The sequence below is a fragment of the Cuculus canorus genome, chromosome 26, assembly GCF_017976375.1.
Source record: "Cuculus canorus isolate bCucCan1 chromosome 26, bCucCan1.pri, whole genome shotgun sequence".
Taxonomy (NCBI): Eukaryota; Metazoa; Chordata; class Aves; order Cuculiformes; family Cuculidae; genus Cuculus; species Cuculus canorus.
The window spans coordinates 5251710-5275140 of record NC_071426.1 but is presented as its reverse complement, the minus strand read 5'-3'; the positions used below and the strand labels follow the sequence as shown (position 1 = coordinate 5275140).

Genomic DNA, 23431 nt, shown 5'->3' with positions numbered 1-23431 from the left:
TTGTTGAACAGACTGTCTCAGTCGGAATGTTGGTGTCCCTCGTCTCTCCAGTGACTGTGTGTAGTTTGGTAAATGACAGGAAGGTGCTGCTCTCTCTGTTCATGGCAGATGCGAGAAGGCGAGGATTGCCTTTTTATGATGCTGTTTACTAAAATGGCAAATACTTATGAAAATGAGGAGTTACAAAGCCAAGGAGCCTCACAGGGACTGGTGAGAGGAATAAGATCCTGTTTCTGAGTAGTGTGTTGTGTGTCATCACAGAGAGGGGATCTGCTGAAGGTATAGGAATGGCTACGTAATGGAATTGAAGTTGGATTTGATGTTGTTTGCTGCCCCGAGTTGCAGTGCTGTGTTAAGAGTCAGGGAATGTAGGGCTGTACAATTAGACTATGCAATTAGACTTAACTGTTTTGATCTCTCGGGTAACCTTCAGTAAGCGATGGCATCTCACAAGCGGCACATCTGCTGCTGGGAAGGAACAGCAGGAATCCCGGTAGCACCATGTATTTCACTTCATTTGGATGGAACCCTACCAGATCCTAATTTCATATGCCTTACACATTCTAACAAAAGATGTATTTACATAAGGGGTGTATGTGTGCGTGTCCTTACTGTGAGACCACAGCCTTGTACATCAATTTGTGTATCTTGCATGCTGCCTGGCTTGGGTTTTTTTTTTGATCCAGACTGGTATTCCCTCCTGCCTGCAGGATTTGTTGTCACCAGTAACACTAAAGACTTAATTCCTGGATGAAATATATCCCCGTTGGTGGTGTGGTTTGTAGGAAAAGAGCTTCTGTGGCTTTTCTGGCCCTTGAAAGCTCTTTCTTTACTCTGATCACACACATGGAGCCCAAATTTTCTATACACGTTTTTAATTTCGGAAATAGAGCAACTGTAATTCACCCTTTCTCAAGTGCGTCAGAATGTTTTAGCTTGTGAAATGTTCCCTTAATACATTTTGTTCTGCTTAAAGGTAAATATGAACAATTTTTCCTGCCATGTGCTGCTTTTGACAGTTTTAATTTGAATGAAATATCTTAATTGAGTTCTTTTTCTCTCCTCTTCTCTCATATAGTCAGGGTACTTTTCCAGTATGTTCAGTGGACATTGGAGGGAATCCAGCATGGACACCATTGAGTTGGAAATTTCTGATGAAAACATTGATGCAGAAGGTAAGTGGGAACCTTTTCTTTTAACATAAACTCTGAAGGTAGAGTTTAAGTTGAACCTGACAAAAAGTAACTTGGAAAAAGTACGTATATAAGAATAATTTACAAAGTAGTAAATAAGAACCTTGAGAGATTGAGTTCTGTGCTTAGAGTTCTCTTCCTCCATAACGTTCAGGGTACTTTTCTGCCATGACTTACTGAAGGTTACCCAAGAGATCACACCAGTAAAGTCTAATTACACAGTCTGATTGCACAGTCTAATTGCACAGTCCCACATTCCCTGCCCTCTTAGCTCGGCACTGCAACTCAGGGCAGCAAACTACATCAAATACAATTTTGATTTGATTACATAGATTTTCCCCTACCTTCGCAGTCCCCGTAACTACAATGACACACAAAACGCTACTCAGAACCAGGACCTTGTTCCTCTCGGAAGTTTTCAGCTTAACGTGGGTCACCACTAGAGCTGAATTTGTTTTTGTACCTCGGAGCTGGGAAGCGCAGCTGAAAAGCAACAACTCGTCCTATTGTTTCAGCATCGAGGCTGGAGATCCATGTACGCTGCTCTTGCGAGAGCCACGTGTTAGATTGTGAATCACGCCTTCACCGGGCTGGTCTTGAAAAGCCTCCAAGTGGAAAGCTGGTGGGGCACTGCTGTGAGCTGGCAGGAGGTTTTGCCATGGTTCCAAGCCTCACTGAGTGGAAACGTACTGTTTTTCAGAAGAGTTACAGAGACTTTTGTACAATCATAGTGCTATCTCAGCATGATGCCAGGGGTCAACCACAGAGAAGGAGGATGAGGTTTAGTTTCTTTTTATGTGATTTTACCGCTCTCCATGTTGCACCATGGCGTGACTGGTGGCTGTTTTAAGCTGAATATTTAGTTTAAGTAGTGAAAAGGACTGTATGTTATTGGATAAGGCCATATCTTGTGCTTTGTGTTGGGGTTTGTGCTTGGGCTGGTAAGTACTGGCCTTTTATTTGGAGCAAATAAGATTATAGAGAATGTCTGCTTGGTTATATTGAAGGTTTCTTTTAGATCTCCGTGCTCAATGTCATGTTTCTGTTCAACACTTGTACTCTTTTCAGCTCTCCACGTGGCTTTCAGCTCACTCTACCAGGACGATGTTTCAATAAACCCGGAAAAAGTGGTTGCGATTTTAGCAGCAGCCTCCATGCTGCAGTTGGTAAGTAATCAATGGGCAACATTCTTGTGCTTTCTTCTCAGATGAAGACAGCAGTTCATAACGTACTCACACACGGTTACTTTTCACCCAGAGAAATAAATCATCTTTTCAGGCTAAGTGGGAGGAACCCCAAGCGTGATGCAGTGGGTTTATTAAAAAATGCGATCCTGAGGTTCAGCTGTAATCATAGAATCATGGAATGGTTTGGGTTGGAAGGGACCTCAAAGCCCATCCAGTTCCACCACCTGCCATGGGCAGGAACACCTCCCACTGGATCAGGGGCTCCAAGCCCCATCCAACCTGGCCTGGAACCCCTCCAGGGATGGGGTAACCTAGGCCAGGGCCTCCGCACCCTCATCGTGAAGAATTTCCTCTTTATATCCAGGCTAAATCTGTCCCTCTGCAATTTAAACCCATTCCCCCTTATGCTATCACCCCAGGCCGTTGTAAAAAATCCGTCGCAGCTTTCCCACAGCCCCTTCCAGTACTGGAAGCTGCTCTGAGGTGTCCCGGGAGCCTTCTATTCTCCAGGCTGAATAACCCCAGCTCTCTCAGCCTGTCCTCATCACAGAGGTACTCCAGCCCTTGGGTCATGATCGTGGCCTCCTCTAGACCCATTCCAACTGATCCATGTCCTTCTTATATTTGGGACTCCAGAACTGGACACAATTTGACCTCATTTCTAGAAGCAGATTACAATATGTTGTACCAGCTCCTGTGTTCTACTCTGAAGGTGTTCACTAGGCTTTTCTTTCACGTGGTATATTCTAAAGATAAATTGTTGTTTTGAGGAGAGCTGATGTGACTATTCTGAACGGCGTAGCCCAGGGCACTGCAGCGTGTGGGACTGGGGGAGTTGTTCAGGAGTGAAAACTTGTGTGAACTGCACAATATTTGACACCTCCTGTTGGGAAGTGCAAACTTTGAATATTTGTGTTTTTTTTTCTCACCACAGGACAACTTAATGGAGCAATGTGCTGAGATAATGAAGGAAACCATTAATGCAGAAACTGTCTGTGATTACTATAATTCAGCGGAGATGTATGGGTTGCCCTTCATGAAGAAAAAGTAGGAATTGCTTTCTCCAGGCTGCATTGTATATTGCTGATTAGCAGTGTGAATTTAAAAATGGACACATAATGCCCAAGTTAACTCTTTTCTTAAAGCTGTGTGGTTTGGGCTCTGCTTGTCCTCAGAAACTTAAAGTTTCTGAGTTTTTGCTGTAGTCAGTTCCTTTAGAGTCGGTGTAGATAGAATCATAGAATCATAGAATCATAGAATCATAGAATCATGGAATCATACAATCATAGAATCATGGAATCATAGAATCATAGAATAGTTTGGGTCGGAAGGGACATCAAAGGTCATCCAGTACCAACCCCGTGCCATGGGCAGGGACATCACACTAGCTCAGGCTGCCCAAGGCCCATCCAACCCGGCCTTGAAGACCTCCAGGGATGGGGCAACCACAACTTCCCTTGGCAACCTGTGCCAGTGTCTCACCACTCTCATGGTGAAGAAATTCCTCCTTAGGTCTAGTCTAAATCTGCCCCTCTCCAGTTTATACCCATTTTCTCCCTTGTCCTATCACCACAAGCCTTTATGAATAGTCCCTCTCCAGCTTTCTTGTAGCCCCTTCAGGTACTGGAAGGTCGCTATAAGGTGTCCTCGGAGCCTTCTCTTCTCCAGGCTGAACAACCCCAACTCTCTCAGTCTGTCCTCGTATGGGAGGTGCTGCAGCCCTCGGATCATCTTTGTAGCCTCCTCTGGACTCGTTCCTACAGCTCCATCCCCTTTTTACGTTGAAGATTCCAGAACTGGACACAATACTCCAGATGAAGTCTCGCAAGAGGGGAACAAAGGGGCAGAATCCCCTCCCTCGCCCTGCTGGCCACGCTGTTTTTTGATGCAGCCCAGGACACGGTTGGTTTCTGGGCTGCGAACGCACGTTGCCGGCTCATGTTGATCTTCTTATTGACCAGCGCCCCAAGTCCTTCTCTGCAGGGCAGCTCTCAATCACTTCGCCTCTCATCTTGTGCTGAAATTGGGGATTGCCCTGACCCAGGTGCACGACCTTACACTTGGCCTTGTTAAACCTTGTTGGACCTCACGAGGTTAGATGACAGCACATTGACTGGCCCGTGCTGTGCATGAACGAATTACTGAAGTACATTAGTAAAGAGAAGATGTTTGGTCTTCAGCATGACAAAGACATAATATTTGTGATCATTGACTGCTTTATCACCAAGCTGCTTTAATATTCCCATCTTAATCTCAACTTTATCTTAATTAAGAGGGATAATTACACGTTTGGGAGCAGAATGCTGAGGTTGGTGCTCATCGCTTCCTTCTGCTGTGAATTAGTGTGTTCTCAGAGCTTTTGTGGCATTAATAGTACTTTGAATTCAGCTTTCGCTCTACCCTGAGAGGCAATCAATGCAACTTTAAGAGTTACAGAAAATTCTGGAACATTTTATGGTAAACTCCATGTTTTTGAAGTAACTTTTCATATGTTTATGGGTTTGTGTCTCAGGCGTTTTGAAGTCACGCTGCACCTATTGTGCTTTGTGAGCCTGAGCAACTGTTGCAGGACTGATATAAAAGAAAAAATATGAAGATACTAACTCTCTGCATTTTTAATCCAGATGCCTTAAATGGCTCTTGAACAACCTGATTACTCACCCACGAGTTGAAGTCTTCAAAGAAATCAGGTACAGGCATCAGTTAACCCTGGGTAATTCTTCCAGAGTACATGGCTCACTCCAAATCCCCTTCTAGGCTGGTGATGGTTGCTGGTTACCTTACTCCCCTTTTTGGGGTTTGTCTGTGATGTCTCATGGAACTCTTATGGCTTTTCTCCCAGTATAAACCTCATGGAGCAGCTGATCAGCTCTTCCAACCTGCTTGTAATGCAAGTGGAAATTGACGTGTATAGCACTCTCAAAAAGGTACTGAGCAGAGGGGCTGGGGCTCGGGGGGGGGGCGTTGAACTCCTCAGCACAAGCTGGTTTGTAACGCAATGAGAATTTTAGCCTTTTTGGTGTTTACTGAAAGTAAATTAAATAGAGTATGGGAATCTGTGTATGAGTGAATGCGTTATGAAAATGTCTCTTTAAGAATGCAGCTGTTTGAAAACTTCAATTCACTCATGGGAGTTTGTCCGTTTTTCCCAGTGGATGTTCCTTCAACTCGTGCCTTCTTGGAATGGGACTTTGGAACAGCTCTTATCTGAAGCCGATGCCTGGTTTGCCCAGTATCGGAAAGGTAGGATTAATTGCCGTGGCCTTGATTGGGGAACATGTGGGTTAGAAAAGTACGAGAGACTTCTTCCACTTCCAAACTTCGTCCCGTGTTCTCTGAGAAGGCTTTGCCTCTTCCAGCTGCCCTGGCACTGGTTCCTCAACGCTGAGAGCTTTTTCATTGTTTTGTCCAGCGTTTCCAAGCGAGCAGACGGTCCCTGTTTGTGCTTTGTTGCTTTTGTTGTTCAGTCAGAGTGAGCTTTTGTTGCCGTCTCACTAGAGGGCACTGATGTCTTTCCAAAGAGGAAAAGTTTGGTCTGAAATGTTTGAATGTAAATGATTTCTTCATCTTAGCTGCAAGAGGTGATTTGCCTGTCCGTAATAACTTTCTCCAATCAGTAAATTTAAAACTCAGTCTCCATAGGGTCTGGAAAATATTTAGGAAAACAAATTGTAATACAGGTGGTCTGTCTTGCAGATTTTGGGCGTGCCGTTCCATTCCTGAGCTCAGAACAGGGGAAGGTGTTCCAGTCAGTGTTCAGACGCTTGAGATTGCAGTATATCATCAATGACGTGACATCAGCTGGAATAATTGACAACGATTACCTCATACCCCCCGGTGAGTGGGTGCTTGGCTGATGAAGTTCTGTGTGCCTTTCCCGCCTGTCCTACACCAGAGTCACTGGGAAGATCTCGGTGCATTTCCTGGTCTGATCGCTCATGGGTGATCTCCAGTGTCTGAGTTGTGGCTGAAGATTCAACAGAATTTGAATATTTACATGCATTTAAGTTTTACAGGAACACACGTAGGTGTCTTCAGTATTTTGTTGGTCAGTCAGTTTATTAAAATAGTCTATAATCAATACATAGTAGATTATCAGTAACCCTTGAGCCCCAGACATGCAAAAAACCCTTTTACTTTTAAGAGAACAAAACTTGCTGGGACTCCACTCTTTGCCCAACATTATCTTTCTCAAAAGATCTGGGTGGGTTTTGATAGGATCTGGAATAGTACTTGAAAATGGAAACCAAAAGCACAGGATGCTCTGAATGCTTCTCCCGTCTTCAAAGATGAGTGTAAGTTACTAATAGCTACTTAGGATGTTTTTGGAGGAGACGCAGTATTCACGTATTCTGCTCTTGTCCTTTTCTTTGCATTTGCATTTATAGACAATACATCCTCGCTCTGGATCCTGGTGCTTTTTGAAGCCCATTGAGTGAAACGCCATTTAATGTTGTTATAGGTTACTGCTATGAAGATTAAGTTGTCCCTGCAAAATAAAGTGCCCCATTCTCATCTTGCTGCTAAGGTCCGAGTTTACAGATAGGCTTTGTTCTTTGCTTGGAAGCTGTCTGAACGTGGCTGGTGGGAGATGAATAAGACTGGAAATGAGTTATCAAGACGGGCTCTCACTTGACAATGTTTTTCTGCTATCATTCATCTATTTTATTACGTGAGATATCTGTCCTTCTTTCCGTTTCCTTGGATTTTAATTTGTTTTTATTTTCCCCTTCCCAGAGCTGGTTGTGCTGGTTGTAGCACAGCTGGGACTTCTCACTCTATTCAGTGTTCCCTTGTCATGGTTGCATATTAGCACTGAATTTTGCATCTTAACTCTGGCGGGTTTTTTTCCTGGCTTTCATGTACCAGCTCTGATTTTGGTTTCTCATTGTCTGCAGTGGAACTGTCCTTTCATCTGCGTACCGGTGATGTCTGTTTACAGATGTAATTACCAAATGCCAATTAAGACTGCTTTTATGGAGCTCTTCATCTCTCTTATTTATAATTTCTTGACATCGGTGTTCCTGTCATCTGTCCACACCTGTAGGCTGGGGGTCGCTCTGAACTCTTGCCATCTGTTAATATTTAACCTCTCTGAGTTGTGCTGCTGTCTTTTTGTCCAATTAACATTCACTTTTTCATCTTAGAGTGGCTTTTCACTTCATGCCATCATAGATGTCAACACAGCGATGCTAAAATGCCAGGAGAGACTTGTCAGGACATTTCTTTTGAAGCGTGCAAGCCTGATCAAATTGTTCAATGCTTTTTAAACACTTCCCTTGCCATCAAGAAAACGCAGTGAACATTGCTTTACTCAGTGCCTCTTTCTTGCGCTGCCGTACCCTGTTTCTGCCAGCACTAATGGTTTAGTTGCTCTCTGTAGATGGGTGTATCTTTCTCCCATTTGGGAATGTTTGCAGTATGGAGCTGCGTGAAGCCAAGTCGTGGCTCTGTGATGGGGGTCCCTGGGGGAGGGACTGGGCTCCTTTCCTTGCCAGAAATCTGCCAGTCTGGAGTTAACGTGGACCACTCCTGCCGCTGGAATGTACTGGCTTTCCCTGCTCCCACTGCTGGTTTAACTTAGGTCTACAGCAGGTGGAGAAGAGACTGTCTTTGGTGTTAGTTCTGACAAAGTCAGCTCCAAGAAGCTGGGTTTGCCTGTGCTCAAAGCATTCAACCCACAGCTGAAGGAGAAGGAGCATTACAGCCCGCTGCATCCGGCCGGGCTGCGGTTCAGGAATGGCTTGGCCAGTTCTGTTCAGTAGATGGAGCAGTTTTTGACATCAAGCAAGGGATAAAATTCTATATTATGCATAAAAATCCTGGAAGAACAGATCTCATCTTTGATATTTTATATGCTTAAGTGATGTACAAAGGAAATATAATCTGTCTTACTTAAGATTGATATTGCTACAGATTGTAATCAAAGTGCAAAGACATCTTCATTCTGTAATAAACAGGAAGAAAACTTTGAATGTCCTGTACGGGGACGGGCTGAGAGAGTCGGGGTTGTTCAGCCTGTAGAAGAGAGGGCTTCGAGGGGAGCTTGTAGCGACCTTCCAGTGCCTGAAGGAGCTACAGGAAAGCTGGAGAGGGACTGTTTACAAAGGCTTGGAGTGATAGGACGAGGGGCAATGGGTATAAGCTGGAGAGGGGCAGACTTAGACTGGACATAAAGAGGAGATTCTTCACAATGAGGGTGCGGAGGCCCTGGAACAGGTTGCCCGGGGAAGTGGTGGCTGCCTCATCCCTGGAGGTGTTCAAGGCCAGGTTGGATGGGGCCTTGACCAACCTGATCCAGTGGGAGGTGTCCCTGCCTATGGCAGGGGGGTTGGAATTAGATGATCCTTAGTTTAATGATGGCACAGGAGAACTGTGGTTATGTCCTAGTGAAGTGGCTTTATCAGCATGTGAATAAGATGTTGCAAAACAGAAATTTGCCAGTACTACACTTGATTTCCTTCTCTTAATATTGCTGCTGTTATCCCTTACCAGCACTGTGGTAGGCAGCCTTTTCTTGGTGCTCTTTGGTGGGTGAATTTTCTGCCTATACTCAAACTCAGCAGCCTTCTATCTGTGTGTGTCAGGAGAAGAATGTTTCTTCGGTTGTTACAAGCTTAATTGCAACTCAGAGGCTGATTTTCTTGTGCTTATTGGAAAGGAATGCGTAACTTTTGCAAGGTTCACAAGGTATCAGGGAGCAGAGTATTTGCTCTTTGGTAGCTGAACAGTTTGTAAGCTGTGTCACGGCTGAAATAGGCTGTGTCGCTGTGCAGCCGTACGGTGGGACAGGCAGCGTGACGGCAGCGAGTGTGTGGTTGGGACAGGGACAGGAGCTGGTGTCAACCATTGGCTATTGATAAAACACCGGCTTGAAATCGGAGAGAACTGGGAGGGCAGCGCAAGGAGGAGACCTCTGTATGTAATGAAGTACTGGTAGAGTTTTACACTTGGTAGTCCTGGCAATCCGTTGACAGGGGGTTGTAGGCACAAGCTGTGTTCAAATAAAGAGCTCCTGTTCGCCATCCTAAAGGAGGCTTCAATAAATCCCGGTGCTGCGCTGTTGGAGATACTATGGGCTGCAGCATCCAGTGTCTGAGGTGAGAGCATCATACCCGAGAGGGTCTACAAACGTGGGAATTGCTGGATGGGTTGCAGTGTAGTGTCACTTTTGAGATGATTCTAGGTGGAATCGTTCTCAAGGAGGTGAAGAAGGAAATCAGGTTGAAGACCTGAAAGAAATGGTGTAATTATTTCTTTTGTATTGTACACCTGGTGTGCAAAGGACCTGCAGGAGAAAGCTGAACTGCTGGGTTGGGAGTTCCCACAGAGTCTGTTCTTGTTTGAATAGAAAAGGTGTAAGAGCCAGAAATTCCTCACGTGTCTGTCTGTGAGTGACGTGGCCGTTGTTCTGTTCTACCTGGTAACTTCTGAACATTTCCTAAGCAGTATTTTCCCTTTTTGTGTTTACAAATTAACAGATGAACTCCAATTGAGATATGATGTATGAAACAGATCTGGACATACAGAAAAAAAGAGAAGATGCTCTATCTCCCCATTTATCTTTTTTTTTTTCCTTCTAGCACATCTCTTTGATGTGCCTGACCTCTGTAGATTTCCTTAATGGATTTTTATACTTTGTGTTGTGTTGGTGAATTCCCATTTCGGTCTTATTGCAGTCTGAATCTCAGCTCTGGAGTCAGGAAGGCAAGGGCTGGGTTTATAGTAATTTTGGCATCTGGGACTTCTGAGGCAATCTCAGCACTACCATCTCTTGTCTCCTCCCTTCTCTCACTCTTATCAGCTACCTGCTTTGTTCTTGTCGTAACAGTGGTTCTCACTGTTCCTATTATCCTGGTCCGTTCCCAGTAGAGTTTGTTCTCATACATGACTTCGCGTATTTGCCCGTTCTCTTGAAGAACTTACACACTGTGCTTTTTGGGTGCCTGTGATCCCTTTTGCGTAACCACCTTACACGCTATTATTTTTTGTTGTGTTTTGCCTCTTGGTTGCAACTGTTAAATTCATGCAGCCGATAAAATCTTTGTGGTGTTCTCAGAAGAAGGTATGATTTATGGTTATTCCTAGCAGGGGATAATTTCTGTTTGTTTTAACCAGATCTGCGATAAGTCACTGCTTCCTTTATCCATTGATTCTGTTTTCTTGTTTAACTCGTGTAGGATTCTGTTGGGGATTCAAACAGCAGCCTCTTCTCCCAGCAGCTTGTTAATGAGCTCTTGGGCTTAACAGAACTTTGTGCACCGAGATGATGTGTTGAGTTACATCACTTCTGGTAGTCGTGAATGCTTGATAAAATGGATGTGGTCCTGAGTTACCCGGTGTTAGGTGTTGATTTTTCTCTGTAGCTGAAGCCTGGAGATGAAAACACGAGTGCATTATCGGAGGGTGGGTTGCAGAGGCCATCCAGTCAATGTCTGCAACCTTATTATTTCAGTGTAATTGTATTTCTGTATTTGATATGTTTATAAACATCCCCATTCCCAGATCCAGAGACAACCCTAAGCTTGCTCTTTTTTTTTTTTAATTTCAGCGTGGCTGTGCTCTATTTACAAACAGCAGTGGTTGACCATGCTCAGAACATATGAAGGCAGTGATATCGGGTAGGTGTGATACAGAGTTTCTTTTATTTCTTTCTTAAATTAGAAACTTTCCTCTCATATAAATTCTGACATGATGAAGTGTTGGGGTTTACATTAAGAAAAGCTGGGGAAGTGCACTTTGGTGTTAAACTCTGCTGTTGTCTGAGGAGCTGTCTGCTCCCTTGGGCTGGCTCTATCTATCCTTGAAACAACAGAGCTCCAGAGAGCTTGCATGATGCCACCAGAGGTAAAGGCTGGGAAGGGAAGTTCTCTGTTTGCTGTGATGTTGGTTAATGCTTTTCACCAGTACATTGCATTGAAATATGTGTTAAGGCTGTGGAAGAGTAACTTACAGTGAATGGATAACGAGAACGACTTTAGGAGAGCACGGCAGGTGGAGAAGCCTTTTCTGTGCTGCTTCCTCCTCCCTGGGCTGGGAGGGCAGGAGGCTGTGGGGTGGTTTAACTCGCTGTATTGCAGGAGAAGGCAGTTTGTTGTTTGGGGTTTTTTTTATGCAGGGATAACTGCACGCTAACCTCTGTTCCTCCCTTCCCATCCCAACCTCCCAGACCCAGCAGCCCTTGGCATCCCGTGACCTGTTCATTCCATCCATTCTCCTTGCAGATCCTTTCCCCCACCTGGTCTTTGTTTGATGTGATAGGATGTGATTTACGTTCACTGCCGGCATCTCCGGCTTCCCCAGGCAGCACATCCTTCTCCAATACCAAGGCAGGGGAGTGTCCGAAATCCACATTTTTTATATAGAATCATAGAATAGTTTGGGTTGGAAGAGACCTCAAAGATCATCGAGTTCCAACCCCCCTGCCATGGGTAGGGACATCCACTGGATCAGACTGCCCAAGGCCCATCCAACCTGGCCTTGAACACTCCAGGAGTTCTTTTGGTTCTTTTTTGGAGCAGCTTACGCTTATCTCCAATGTCCCATGGCAGTGGCTTCCATGGTTTAATTGCATCTTATGCAGGAAATATTTCTTGAATTGCTTCCTTTTGAAATTATAATGTAGTAGTGTGAAAAAGTCCCCCAGACTGACTTTGGTCTGAAGAATGGCCAAGATCTTTAAGAAGCTGTTCTTTCTGTCAATAGCAGTGCTTTAGAAAATTGTAGAGGTACGGCATGTACTTGTGAATCTCATGATTTCAGCTCCTAAAGATCCGTTGAGTGGTCATAGCTTGTTTCTGCTCCTGTTATTTTATTGGGAAGACTTTTCTTGCAATGCTGCCGTTGATGTTATCTCACAGTAGATGATTGTACATTGTACGTTACCTTCTAGCGTGTGTGGGAATAACAGTTAATAGGGAAGTATTACCACAGTCATCACAATTCTGACACAAGAGAAGACCATGGAATTGCTGATTTTTGATGTCTCTTGGTAGCTCAGTGTCACACACCGAGGCTGTTTTAGTTGTTGGTCATCAGATGTCTGTGCTTCTGAAAAAGAGAACTCCTGTACCAAACTGAAGTGAAGATGATGCGATAGGACTAGTAGTAATGGGTTTAAACTATAACAGGGTAGTTTAGACTAGGTATAAGACAGAAGCTTTTTACAGTGAGGGTGGTGAAACACTGGCACAGGTTGTCCAGAGAGGTGGAAGACGGTCAAGTTCAGGTTGGGGCCCTGAGGAGCCTGATGCAGTTGAAGATGTCCCTGCTCACTGCAGAGTGGTTGGACCAGATGACCTTTAAAGGTCCCTGGCAACTGAAACTATTCTAAGGTGGGTATCCCACCAGTTTTAAAATGACCAACTTTCATGTCCAGCTACAGTGCTGATGTTTTCGGTGACTCTTGGAATGAGCAGAGTGTTTTCCCATGTTTTTCTTGTCTGTTGTGCTCTTTTGCAGTATGGGATTTTTAATTTTTTTTAAGACAGCTAAAACTGAAAATCTCAGGCAGAGAAAGTTTTACTCAACCGTAGTCGTGTGTTGGCCCAGATCTCATTCTGGTGTTCGTTGCTAAGGTCTTTCGTTACCAGCAATGGCCAGAGGTGGGCAAGATGTGGTGTTTCTTCTCAATATCTCTTGGCTACTGACTGCAGTAGTTTACAAACCGAATAGTTCGAGGCAGCATGCAGGTCACTGTTTGTTTAATGATGAATTGTCTTTGAGCGTGGTGTTCTCTGGAGTTGTGTGGGCAGGAGGTGTGGGATGCGTGGAGCCCTTCCCTGGAGTTGTGTGCAGCTCAGCTGTGCTGTCCTGTCACTGGGCTGCACCACTGAGGAGATGGATGTCACTGGAATTCCTGAGATCACTTCTCTGCCTCCTGCTGTGAGCTGTGGGGCCACCCTGCAGTGAGGTGCCCGTGGTTCGTAACTTGTCCCTTAGAGGGCAAGACCTGCAACTGTTCCTGTATGTTAAAGCCAATATTTTGGACGTTGGCTGAATGAAAAGAATTAAGGTTTTCAAACTATCCTTTTGTCCAGATCTGCTGCTCTTCCTCTCACACTTACTGCCCTGATCAGGGTCTTGAAACATTTTTTCTTTTAGAGATCAGGAGGCGGGATGGGATCAGCAACCTCGTTCTGGTTTGCTGAAGGAAGGCTCCGTTTTCACGTCCCACCTGGGCACAGCGTAACTGCACTGGCATTTTCTAGAGCTGCCCACATGGCAGTGTGTGATGTGCTTTGCTCTTTTGATAACTTTAGAATCATAGAATTGTAGAATCGTAGAACCACAGACTGGTTTGGGTTGGAAGAGTCCTTCAAGTCCATCCAGTTCCACCCCTGCCATGGGCAGGGACACCTCCCAGTGGATCAGGGGCTCCAAACCCCATCCAACCTGGCCTGGAACACCTCCAGGGATGGGGCAGCCACCACTGCTCTGGGCAACCTGGGCCAAAGCCTCCCCACCCTCACAGTGAAGAATGAGAGGAGAAGAAAATATTTCTCTTCAACTTTATGTAGTTTACATTGAAAAAGGGTAAACGTTTTATTCGCTGTTCAGAACTGGAGCATTTTTCAGTGTAGTACTGGAGTTTGAGGCTTTGAGCTGTAGCTGCTCAAGGTTTGCTTCTGCTGAAGTGGATCACTTTTTAATTAAACGTTTGCTCTGTGGCAGATCTTTTGAGTCCATGAGTGGAATAATTTTGGCTTTGACAGTTTGCTTAACAACAAAATAAAACGAGACTGTTCCCTAAGCACATGGCAGGCGAGTGTAATGGGTGTAGCTGGAAGTTCTACATCTTCTGAGGCTGCTCAAGGAGTTGGGCGAGGGGAAATACTAATGTCAGTTTGAACGTGAGTGCTAATGTTTGTGAAATTAATTACTAATTAAATAGGAACAAATCTGCTATCACCACTACTGAATTTAGGTCGGCTCCACCACCAGTTCAGTGTGAAGATAAGGGAAAAGCACATGGGAGGTTCTTGGACGGATTTGGTTCGCAAGATTAACTTATCTGCTTAACTTATTCCTAAAATACTTAATCTTCCAGGATTGTTTTTTACAGAAATGGGGGGAAAAGCCCACAGACTGAGTTTCTTCATAAAAGTTACAGCCTCAGGTTCATGTGATGTGTGTGCAGTAATAAGATAGCAGATGCTGTGTTTCCTCTTGCTTATCTCGCTCAAAGCGTATCGATTGATATTGCAGGTCGGTAATTTAACTTGTATGGGATTGCCTTTCATTGTGATTTACACTACTTACTGTAAATGTTTGTCCTCAGTGTCACTTGGAAGACTTTCTGGCAGTGGTTGCTTATCTGGTTAATGATGTAATCATGGCTAAAGTTAAGTGAGTGAGGTACCTCTGGAAAACTGGGCCTGATTTTACTTATGCTGGCTCTGCAAGATTTCTCTATGTGTTGAAGCAATGCTGGCAGCTGCTGGGTGAGACAAGTTCGTGTTGGTGTAGGGTGACAGAATCGAGAGGCGTGAGGTACTTCATGATTGCTGTGGGTGAACTTTTTTTAGACAAGTTGCATAAACAGCTGCTTAAGAAATCTTCCGTAATGTCTCTGTGGAGCTGCCGTTCTGCCGAATCATAGAATCACAGAATGGTTTGAGTTAGAAGGGACCTTAAAGATCATCTAATTCCAACCTCCCTGCCATGGGCAGGGACACATCCCACTGGATCAGGGGCTCCAAGGCCCATCCAACCTGGTCTTGAACCCCTCCAGGGATGGGGCAGCCACTACTTCCCTGGGGAACCTGTTCCAGTGTCTCACCACCCACATAGTGAAGAAATTCTTCCTTATGTCCAATCTAAATCTGCCCTTCTCCAGTTTATTCCCATTGCCCCTCGTCCTATCGCCACAAGCCTTTCTGAATAGCCCCTCTCTAAGGCAGTCTAAGCTCTGCTCGGGGAAGAGTCAGTGGTGCGGTCAAAACAGTTTTACTCGGCTCTGTTCATCCTTTCCTCGTTGAAGTACCATGCAAAGCTGTTGAAGTGTTCTTAAAGGTGCAATTTGTTTTGTAGGCCTGAAGAAATAAGTGAAGAGACACTGGAAGAAAAGAGCATGCGATGTGGTCGGGTGCTTGAGGAGGATGGTGAAGTAAGTACAGTGTGTGGTGAAGTCTCTGCGTGGCTGTTGTCTGGGACAGGTTAAGGACTTACAGACCGTTTAGGTCTTAATTGTCAAGCTGCATGCGAAAGATGTAATGGAGACCTTAAAGAAATGATTTTGTTCTCCCTAGAAGGATGAAAACGTTTGCTGTCTGTGCAGTGAAGAAGGCATTAGTGTTGTAACTGTGCTCTTGTGCTGCGAGCAAGCCCCTGTTTGGAAAAAAAATTAGTGTGTGAAAGGAGGGACCATAGCCATGACTTATCATTTGAGACTCGTAAAATACATGCAGTTCAAATACAGCTTTTATCACTGACGTATCTTTCTTTCTAACTGAAATAGGAAGTTTTCTAGATAAATGTACAATGGCCACAGCCAGAACCCCTGTGTGTCCCCTGTGTGTCCACGTGTCTTTATGAATTTTATCAAAAAAGATGGAACAGGTTGGAACAGGTCCGGAGGAGGCTACAAAGATGATTGGAGTGCTGGAGCACTTCCCATCCGAGGACAGGCTGAGAGAGTTGGGCCTGTTCAGCCTGGAGAAGAGACGGCTCAGAAGAGACCTTATGGTGACCTTCCGGTACCTGAAGAGGCTACGAGAAAGCTGGAGCGGGACTATTCATAAAGGCTTGTGGGGATAGTATGAGGGGGAACGGGTATAAACTGGAGAGGGGCAGATTTAGACTGGACGTTAGGAAGAATTTCTTCTGGAACAGGTTACCCAGGGAGGCTGTGACTGCCCCATCGCTGGAAGTGTTCAAGGCCAGGTTGGATGGGGCGTTGGGCAGCCTGATCCAGTGAGAGGTGTCCCTGCCCATGATAGGGGGTTGGAACTGAGTGATCTTTAAGGTCCCTTCCAATGCAAACTGTTCTACTATTGTATGATTCTATGGAAAAACAGGAACTGTGAATTTTTCCCCACTGCAGTCGCTTACTATAAGGATGTTGTACTCCAGGGAATGCTTTAAGCATGGATGGGAGGGATGTGTAGTTAAGTGCTACTCAGAAATAAAGCAGTGACCGGGATGTACAAGTTCTGGAGCCACGTGTGTTAAATGTATTAGTGTGTTTGGAAGGCAGATGGTACTGAGCTTGTCTTGGTCTGCAAACACTTGCTTCTAAAGTAAGTTTCAATCAGGTGTTTGCAAGTGTCTTTGAATCCTCCATACATCTCTGTAGCTGTGAATCCCATTCCCAGTCTGATTTACCGGAGAAGCAACACGTTCCATTCATTTTGTAGCCAATACTCAGGCTGGTTAGTTTGATTTTTTTTTTCTCTTGTGTCCTTCAGTTCGCCTGGAGCTGGTCTGGGTTCAACTTTGGCTTTGACCTCCTCGTTATTTATACAAATCAGTGCATCGTTTTCAAACGGAATACACTGGATGAGCTGAGCAGTGGCTCAGTCAGTCTGCAGCCCATGAGAAACGTGGCCTTCAGGTAAACAGCGGCCAACAAGGCAGACCCTGTGGTGTGTTTTAAAATGTCTTATCCAAACTACAGCTTTCCATCTGTGCTTGTGTTAAATTTTATTGCCACCAAGTTAATTACATTTGAAAATGTTCTCCTTGGGAGAAACTGGGGCTGGAAAAACTAAGTTCTGGGAGACTGAGTAATTGAACTGTTGTTCTATCCCTAGGTTAAGTCTGGCCTGCTTTGATGACGATGGGACAAAGATTTTCAAGAGAACAACAGGATATCAGATCCTAAGTTTTGGGAACGACGAGGTATGTTTGTGGATTTTTGAGCTCTTGAACTTGAAGCATGAGGCATGAAAACATGCAGAGAAATCAACAATGCCTTTGAAGAGGAGGTCTTGTTATTGCTTATGTGGAATTCCAGTCGTTCCTTCTATAGGTAGTGGAAGATAAGCTAATTTGTGGAGTGTAACTAGAGTGAGATAGTGTGGATTTCCTAAGTGTTGATAGCAATGAAATTCATCCCCATGGTGCTGTGGAAGCTGCTGCCAGCGTAAGGTTTGGCTGGACGGCTGCTTGCTTTCCCAGACTTCTACGCTGCTGAGATTACTCTGGATAATATGTCCATCACGCTCCTGCTTGTTTAGAGCAAAGCTGAAGTTTGTTGGGAGACTGTCTTGTAAGCTGAGGAGTTAAAAGCATGCCTGATGTTCAAGGGTGTGTTTATCGCTCTGTTAAATAAATAAAACAAAGCCCTGGAGGAGTGGAGTTAAGCGAGTGAGCCCATTGCCACCCATCTGTGACAAGGGGATTTAGTAACGATTGTGAAAGACTTGATCATCAAGTTTCTGAAATCCTAATCCGCAGTGATACAGAGATACTGAGCACATAGGAAGCCTTTCCTTGTTAATGCCAACCTTACTGCAGGGAAAACGTTCAGTTTTCCTGCTCCAAACCAGTCCCTATAGAGTAAAACCGAAACATTCCTCCCAACAAGCTGTAATTTGCTTTAAAGCAGAGACTGTCCTGGTCGGCTAAAGCTCCTGAAACTGAGAGTGGCGGAAAAGTCTCCCTTTGTGGCCAGTTGTTTTCTCAGCCACCTCTTGGGGTTCTGCTGTCTTTGCTGCAGAAGGGTTGGCAGCACTGACTGATCAGAGTTAATAATATAAAATATCTGCTTCAGGTGAATTACTGTCTAGTTTGTGGGTTTTTATCTTCTGCTTTATAATACGTATCATTAAAATTTTCAGAACGACCGTTAGCGCCACTCTCGTGTGTTTTAATGTTCTTCCCTCTACGGGGCTTCCTTTACAGGAGCAGGTAGTGATAAATTTCCTCGAGGAAGAGAGACGCCCCTTCTTCCCGCTCTACATCAGCTGCAACTTCCAGTACACTACGCCGGAGGGAGGCACCACCAGATAATGCGGAAAACTGACACCTCTTCAGTGGAACAGGGGAGCCCTTCCACACTTCAACAAGAGAAAAGAGCCATACAGCAGCAGCTCTCAGCTAGGATTCTGTGGAATGCTGACCACAGACACGAGCCAAATCCCAGTTTTTTAAACTTTTTGTGACTTATTTTAACTTTTATGTTGGGAATCTATCCCGTTTTAGCTCAGGAATTTGTGACCTTTCAGTGCCTTTGGAGCTGTAGGTGTTAACACACTTTTAACATCAGTTAAGCAGCGTCAAAAGATCCAAGGGAAGAGCCCCGACCAAGGCATTCCTTTTCAGCTGGTTTGGCGAGTGGGCCGAGCGTGCACTGTATTTATTCTTTGTCCGAGTCAGGTTTTATGTTCGTCCGTCTAAATTTGAATTCTTACAGCAGGACATTTGAATTAAAATTTAGAATTCTGCCTCTTTAGTAGGCTAATTTTTTCATGTTGTTATAAAAATAAAGTCAATTGTACTTTACCATTTTTACTTTTATTTTATGTAAAAATGTGTTTGGCAAGATGGGAAAATGTGGCACCTTGTCAATAGATGAGTGGAATGCTCACCAGCGTCTGTCCTTTTCCACCACAAACAGCTTTTTCTATCGGATTTGCCAGTGAATGCACTTCTCTGTTATCTTGTGTTGCATCATACTTCTTTGGAAGCAGAAGTATTTTAAGGCACTGAACTTAGTAATTACAGAATCACAGAATCACCAGGTTGGAAAGGACCCACTGGATCATGGAGTCCAACCATTCCTAACACTCCCTAAACCATGTCCCTCAGCACTTCATCCACCCGTTCCTTAAACACCTCCAGGGAAGGCGACTCAACCCCCTCCCTGGGCAGCCTCTGCCAGTGCCCAATGACTCTTTCTGTGAAGAATATTTTTCTGATATCCAACCTGAACCTCCCCTGGCGGAGCTTCAGGCCATTCCCTCTTGTCCTGTCCTCTGTCACTTGGGAGAAGAGCCCAGCTCCCTCCTCTCCACAACCTCCTTTCAGGCAGTTGTAGAGAGCAATAAGGTCTCCCCTCAGCCTCCTCTTCTCCAGGCTAAACAACCCCAGCTCTCTCAGCCGCTCCTCGTCAGACGTTCTCCAGCCCCTCACCAGCTTTGTTGCTCTTCTCTGGACACACTCCAGAGCCTCAACATCCTTCTCGTGGTGAGGGGCCCAGAACTGAACACAGTATTCGAGGTGCGGTCTCACCAGTGCCGAGTACAGAGGGAGAATAACCCCCCTGGACCTGCTGGTGACCCCATTTCTGATCCAAGCCAAGATGCCGTTGGCCTTCTTGGCCCCCTGGGCACACTGCTGGCTCATGGTCAGTCGCTGTCAACCATCACCCCCAGGTCCTTCTCCTCCGTGCAGCTCTCCAGCCACTCTTCCCCCAGTCTGTAGCTGCACAGGGTTGTTGTGCCCCAAGTGCAGGACCCGGCATTTGGCCTTGTTGAACCTCATGCCATTGGCCTCGGCCCAGCGGTCCAGCCTGTTCAGATCCCTTTGCAGAGCCTCCCTACCCTCCAGCAGATCCACACTTCCTCCCAGCTTAGTGTCATCTGCAAACACCCGGTTCTCTTGCATGTGCTTCATGATAGCACTCAACATTACCTGTTCCATGACTTTCCCTGGCACTGAGGTGAGACTGACAGGCCTGGAGTTCCCCGGATCCTCTCTGCAACCCTTCTTGTAGATGGGCACAACATCAGCCGCCTCCAGTCCAGTGGAACTTCCCCAGTCAGCCAGGACCTCTGGAAGATGATGGATAGGGGTTTGGAAAGGACATCCGCCAGCTCCTTCAATACTCTTGGGTGGATCCCATCCGGCCCCATAGACGTGTGGGCGTCTAGCTGGGCAAGCAAGTCTCTAACCGCCTCCTCTTGGATCACGGGAGCCTCAATCTGCCCCTCTAACTCTTGGATTTGTAAACAGAAGGAACAACTTTCTTTGCTATTAAAGACTGAGGCGAAGAAGGCATTAAGTACCTCAGCCTTGTCCTTATCCCCTGTCACTGTTATTCCTTCTGCATCCAATAGAGACTGGATATTCTCCCTCGTCCTCCTTTTCCTGTTAATGTACTTAGATACTTAAGAAGCAGTTTTACTTCTTGTTAACTGAAATACCAAAGAGGTACAGTAAAATACCTGGGTTTTATGTAAGGTTAGAGTTGAAATCTGAGCTTTGGTGGTGGGTTGAGCTGTCCCAAGGCTCCTGCTTTGTGCCAGAGGCTTAGCATCTCCTTCTGAGGTCCAGATCCTGCTCTGCCCTGGCACCCTGCTGGCTCCCAGCCCTCCCACTGCCCTCATGTGCTGTGTGCAAACGCAGCCCCGCTCCCATCTGTCCTCGCTGCTGGGGAGCTGCCACCCTCGGTGCAACGAGGACGGGGGATGTGGAGTGAGAGCTGGCTTGAAACTCATCTTGGTGGTTTTTTCCAGACATTAATGACCCCTCCCCATGGTGGCCGGGTTTTCCCGGTCCCCGCTGTGCCCTCCCAGCTATGAAGGGGCTCTTGGTGCCAAGAAACAAATCCCTTTCCAGCTTTGGTCCTGCTTCCCAGTGGCCGCGTTCAGGTGCGTGAGATGGGGCAGCGGGGCGGGTGCTCTTCCTAAGGGATTGCTAAGGAGAAAAGCACAGAAACCCAAACACATCACAACTAACCTCAGAAAATGGGGAGCTGGGTTTTTTTTTTTCATCTCTTTTATTTGTCACTGACTCGGAGCAGCAATTGTGGCGAAGGGAGGTGAGAGGTACACCACCACACTGAGGAAACCGGGAGGAGAAGTACAAAAATAAGGAAGCCTCTCTATAATATAATAGCAGTCAGTTACTAAAAATAAATATTGTAAACACGAAATAACAACATCAGGTGAATCTACAGTCTCTTGTTCCTGTTAGCAGCCCCACAGTCTTTGGCTTTATTGATGTCCCCCTGTCCCACACAGAGCCATCGCCTGCACTGAGATGCCTTTTCTTTGCTTCGAGTCAGAAAGACGTCAGACTGGTTAGAGATGTCAACAAGATCCATAACTGGACTCTCATCCTCCACATCGCGTTGTGACCAGGAATTTTCACCCTCTCTCCTCCGACAGAGAGCCTGGACACGGCTGGATCGCCTGCGGAGAGGCCGTGCAGCAGAGGCACTGAGCTGCCTCGGAGCTGCTTCCAGCCCAGAGATCTGTGCGTCGCGGACCCTCCTCACACGTCTTGGGTGGTGGAATGTGATGCTTCTCCCTACATGTCCCTCAACCCCAGGAAGGGAAGAGGCAAATTCCTTTTGCAAGGCTCAATAATTTGCTACTTGTGTGTGTGCAGTAACAATAAATCCTGTCGCGAGTGCCACGAAGGAGAGAATCACCAGGGAGATGTCAGAGCCTCTGGCACAGCAGCCGACCCCATGGAAGACCCTGTTCTCCTGCTGCCCATGTGGCCGGAGAATGTGCCAGCACACCACCAGGAGTGCAAAGAAAATGCATCCTCATGGGAAAAACCAAGTGAGACAAAAGCCATCCTGAATGCACAAAGCAGTGCTTCCGACTGGAGGAGAGACAGATCGAGCAAGTCAAGCTGATCGGTCTTGTCCATCCCTCCCTACGTAGAACAGATCTGATCTTCCCTTCATATTAATTGTTACGATTTCACCTTCCCTTCTCATTTTAAACACGTTCACAGACTGTCCCAGGGCACTGTGCTCATGTAGGTTACAGTCCCACCAGAGTGACAATCGGACTGTGCAGCAAATGCTACTCATCCTCTTTGAAGAGGAGCACAAATGTCTCTTCATCTTTAATAAAACCCTTTCTCACAGCCAGGGCCAAGGGCATCCCTGCAGCCACGCCATAATGATGGGTCTTGAAACACTCCGAGTGTTGCTGTTTACCTGGAAACACTTCAGCCCCTGCTTGATTCTGAGACAAAGTGAGGGGGAAGCAAAGGTTCTCAAGCATTATGAGAGCCTGGGTGGTATCCAGGTGGGATTCCATCGGACCAAGCCCAGCCAAAACCCTCCCTGACCTCACAGAATGCTTCAGTCTGTATCCTTGAGCTCCAGCACGTCTCCCTCGCCTCGTTAGCCCCACAGAGCCGATACTGGCCCAGCCCAGGCACTGTGGGGCAGACCAAGAAGCTCTAGCTCCAGGGGAGGAGCTGCACGGTCTTCCCTTTCTCTGTTCCAGGAGAGGAGACAGCGCTCGGCTGTTCCCCACCACCCTCTGAGGGTAGAGTCAATCCTTCCCACCGCTGCGAGGCTACAGCCCCGGTCTGTGCTGCGGAGAGGCACGGGCAGCGAGGTTACCCCGCTCCACTCGTCCCCGCTAACCGGGTACTGAACCACCCGCATCTTCTCACCCTTTCAGTCACCCACTCCAACAATTTGCTGCACGGGAGCCGGAATCAGCTGCCCACAGTCTCACTCTTTTCCACTCTCCTCCCAAACTAAAGCTGTATAAAATTTACCTCACTAACCGATGAAAACACTACGTGTTCCAGGAGGCACCCAACTGGATAAGAGTTTAAAAATACAGCCGCTAATCACAGATTCATGGGATGATTTGGGTTGGAAGGGATCCTCAAAGCCGCATCCAGTCCCACCCCCTGCCATGGGCAGGGACACCTCCCACTGGATCAGGGGCTCCAAGCCCCATCCAACCTGGCCTGAACCCCTCCAGGGATGGAGCAGCCACCACCGCTTTGGGCAACCTGGGCCAGGGCCTCCCCACCCTCACAGCAAAACATTCCTTCCTCAGATTCATCTCAATCGCCCCTCTTGCAGCTGAAAACCACTCCCCTCATCCTATCACTAATGCAACTTTTCTTGCACGGTGCGGCAGCTAAAAACATTTCTGGTTCAGTTTGTCAGCAGGCAAAAGGCTGCTCTCAGGAATAAACACACGACTGCTTTGGGACCGTGGCAGAGGAGTTTGGGATCATCTTTCCAAAATTTATTAACACCTTCTAAAACTTTTCACTGAACTTGGTTTCTTACATTGTTTCTATACACCGTCAGATTTGCTTTGTTATAATTGTCTTTAGGCTTATATAAAAATAAGCATTTAAAATGCCCGAAGAGTGATTTTTGCTTTAAAATTG

The 23431-nt window shown here is 46.1% G+C and overlaps 1 protein-coding gene across 1 annotated transcript in view; it reads left to right on the top strand.

The window, feature by feature from the left end:
• The window catches only part of LOC128854648 (germ cell-less protein-like 1), a 31869-nt gene extending 12860 nt beyond the window's left edge, over positions 1-19009 (top strand). The window contains exons 6-17 of the mRNA XM_054088781.1: positions 1079-1175; positions 2262-2359; positions 3315-3427; positions 5005-5070; positions 5223-5307; positions 5533-5623; positions 6077-6217; positions 10932-11001; positions 15413-15488; positions 16789-16934; positions 17134-17221; positions 18227-19009. Of these exons, the coding sequence (XP_053944756.1) occupies positions 1079-1175; positions 2262-2359; positions 3315-3427; positions 5005-5070; positions 5223-5307; positions 5533-5623; positions 6077-6217; positions 10932-11001; positions 15413-15488; positions 16789-16934; positions 17134-17221; positions 18227-18334 (1179 nt within the window). The 3' untranslated portion in view covers positions 18335-19009. The remainder of the gene's footprint in view (positions 1-1078; positions 1176-2261; positions 2360-3314; positions 3428-5004; positions 5071-5222; positions 5308-5532; positions 5624-6076; positions 6218-10931; positions 11002-15412; positions 15489-16788; positions 16935-17133; positions 17222-18226) is intronic.
• The last annotated feature ends 4422 nt before the right edge of the window (positions 19010-23431 follow it).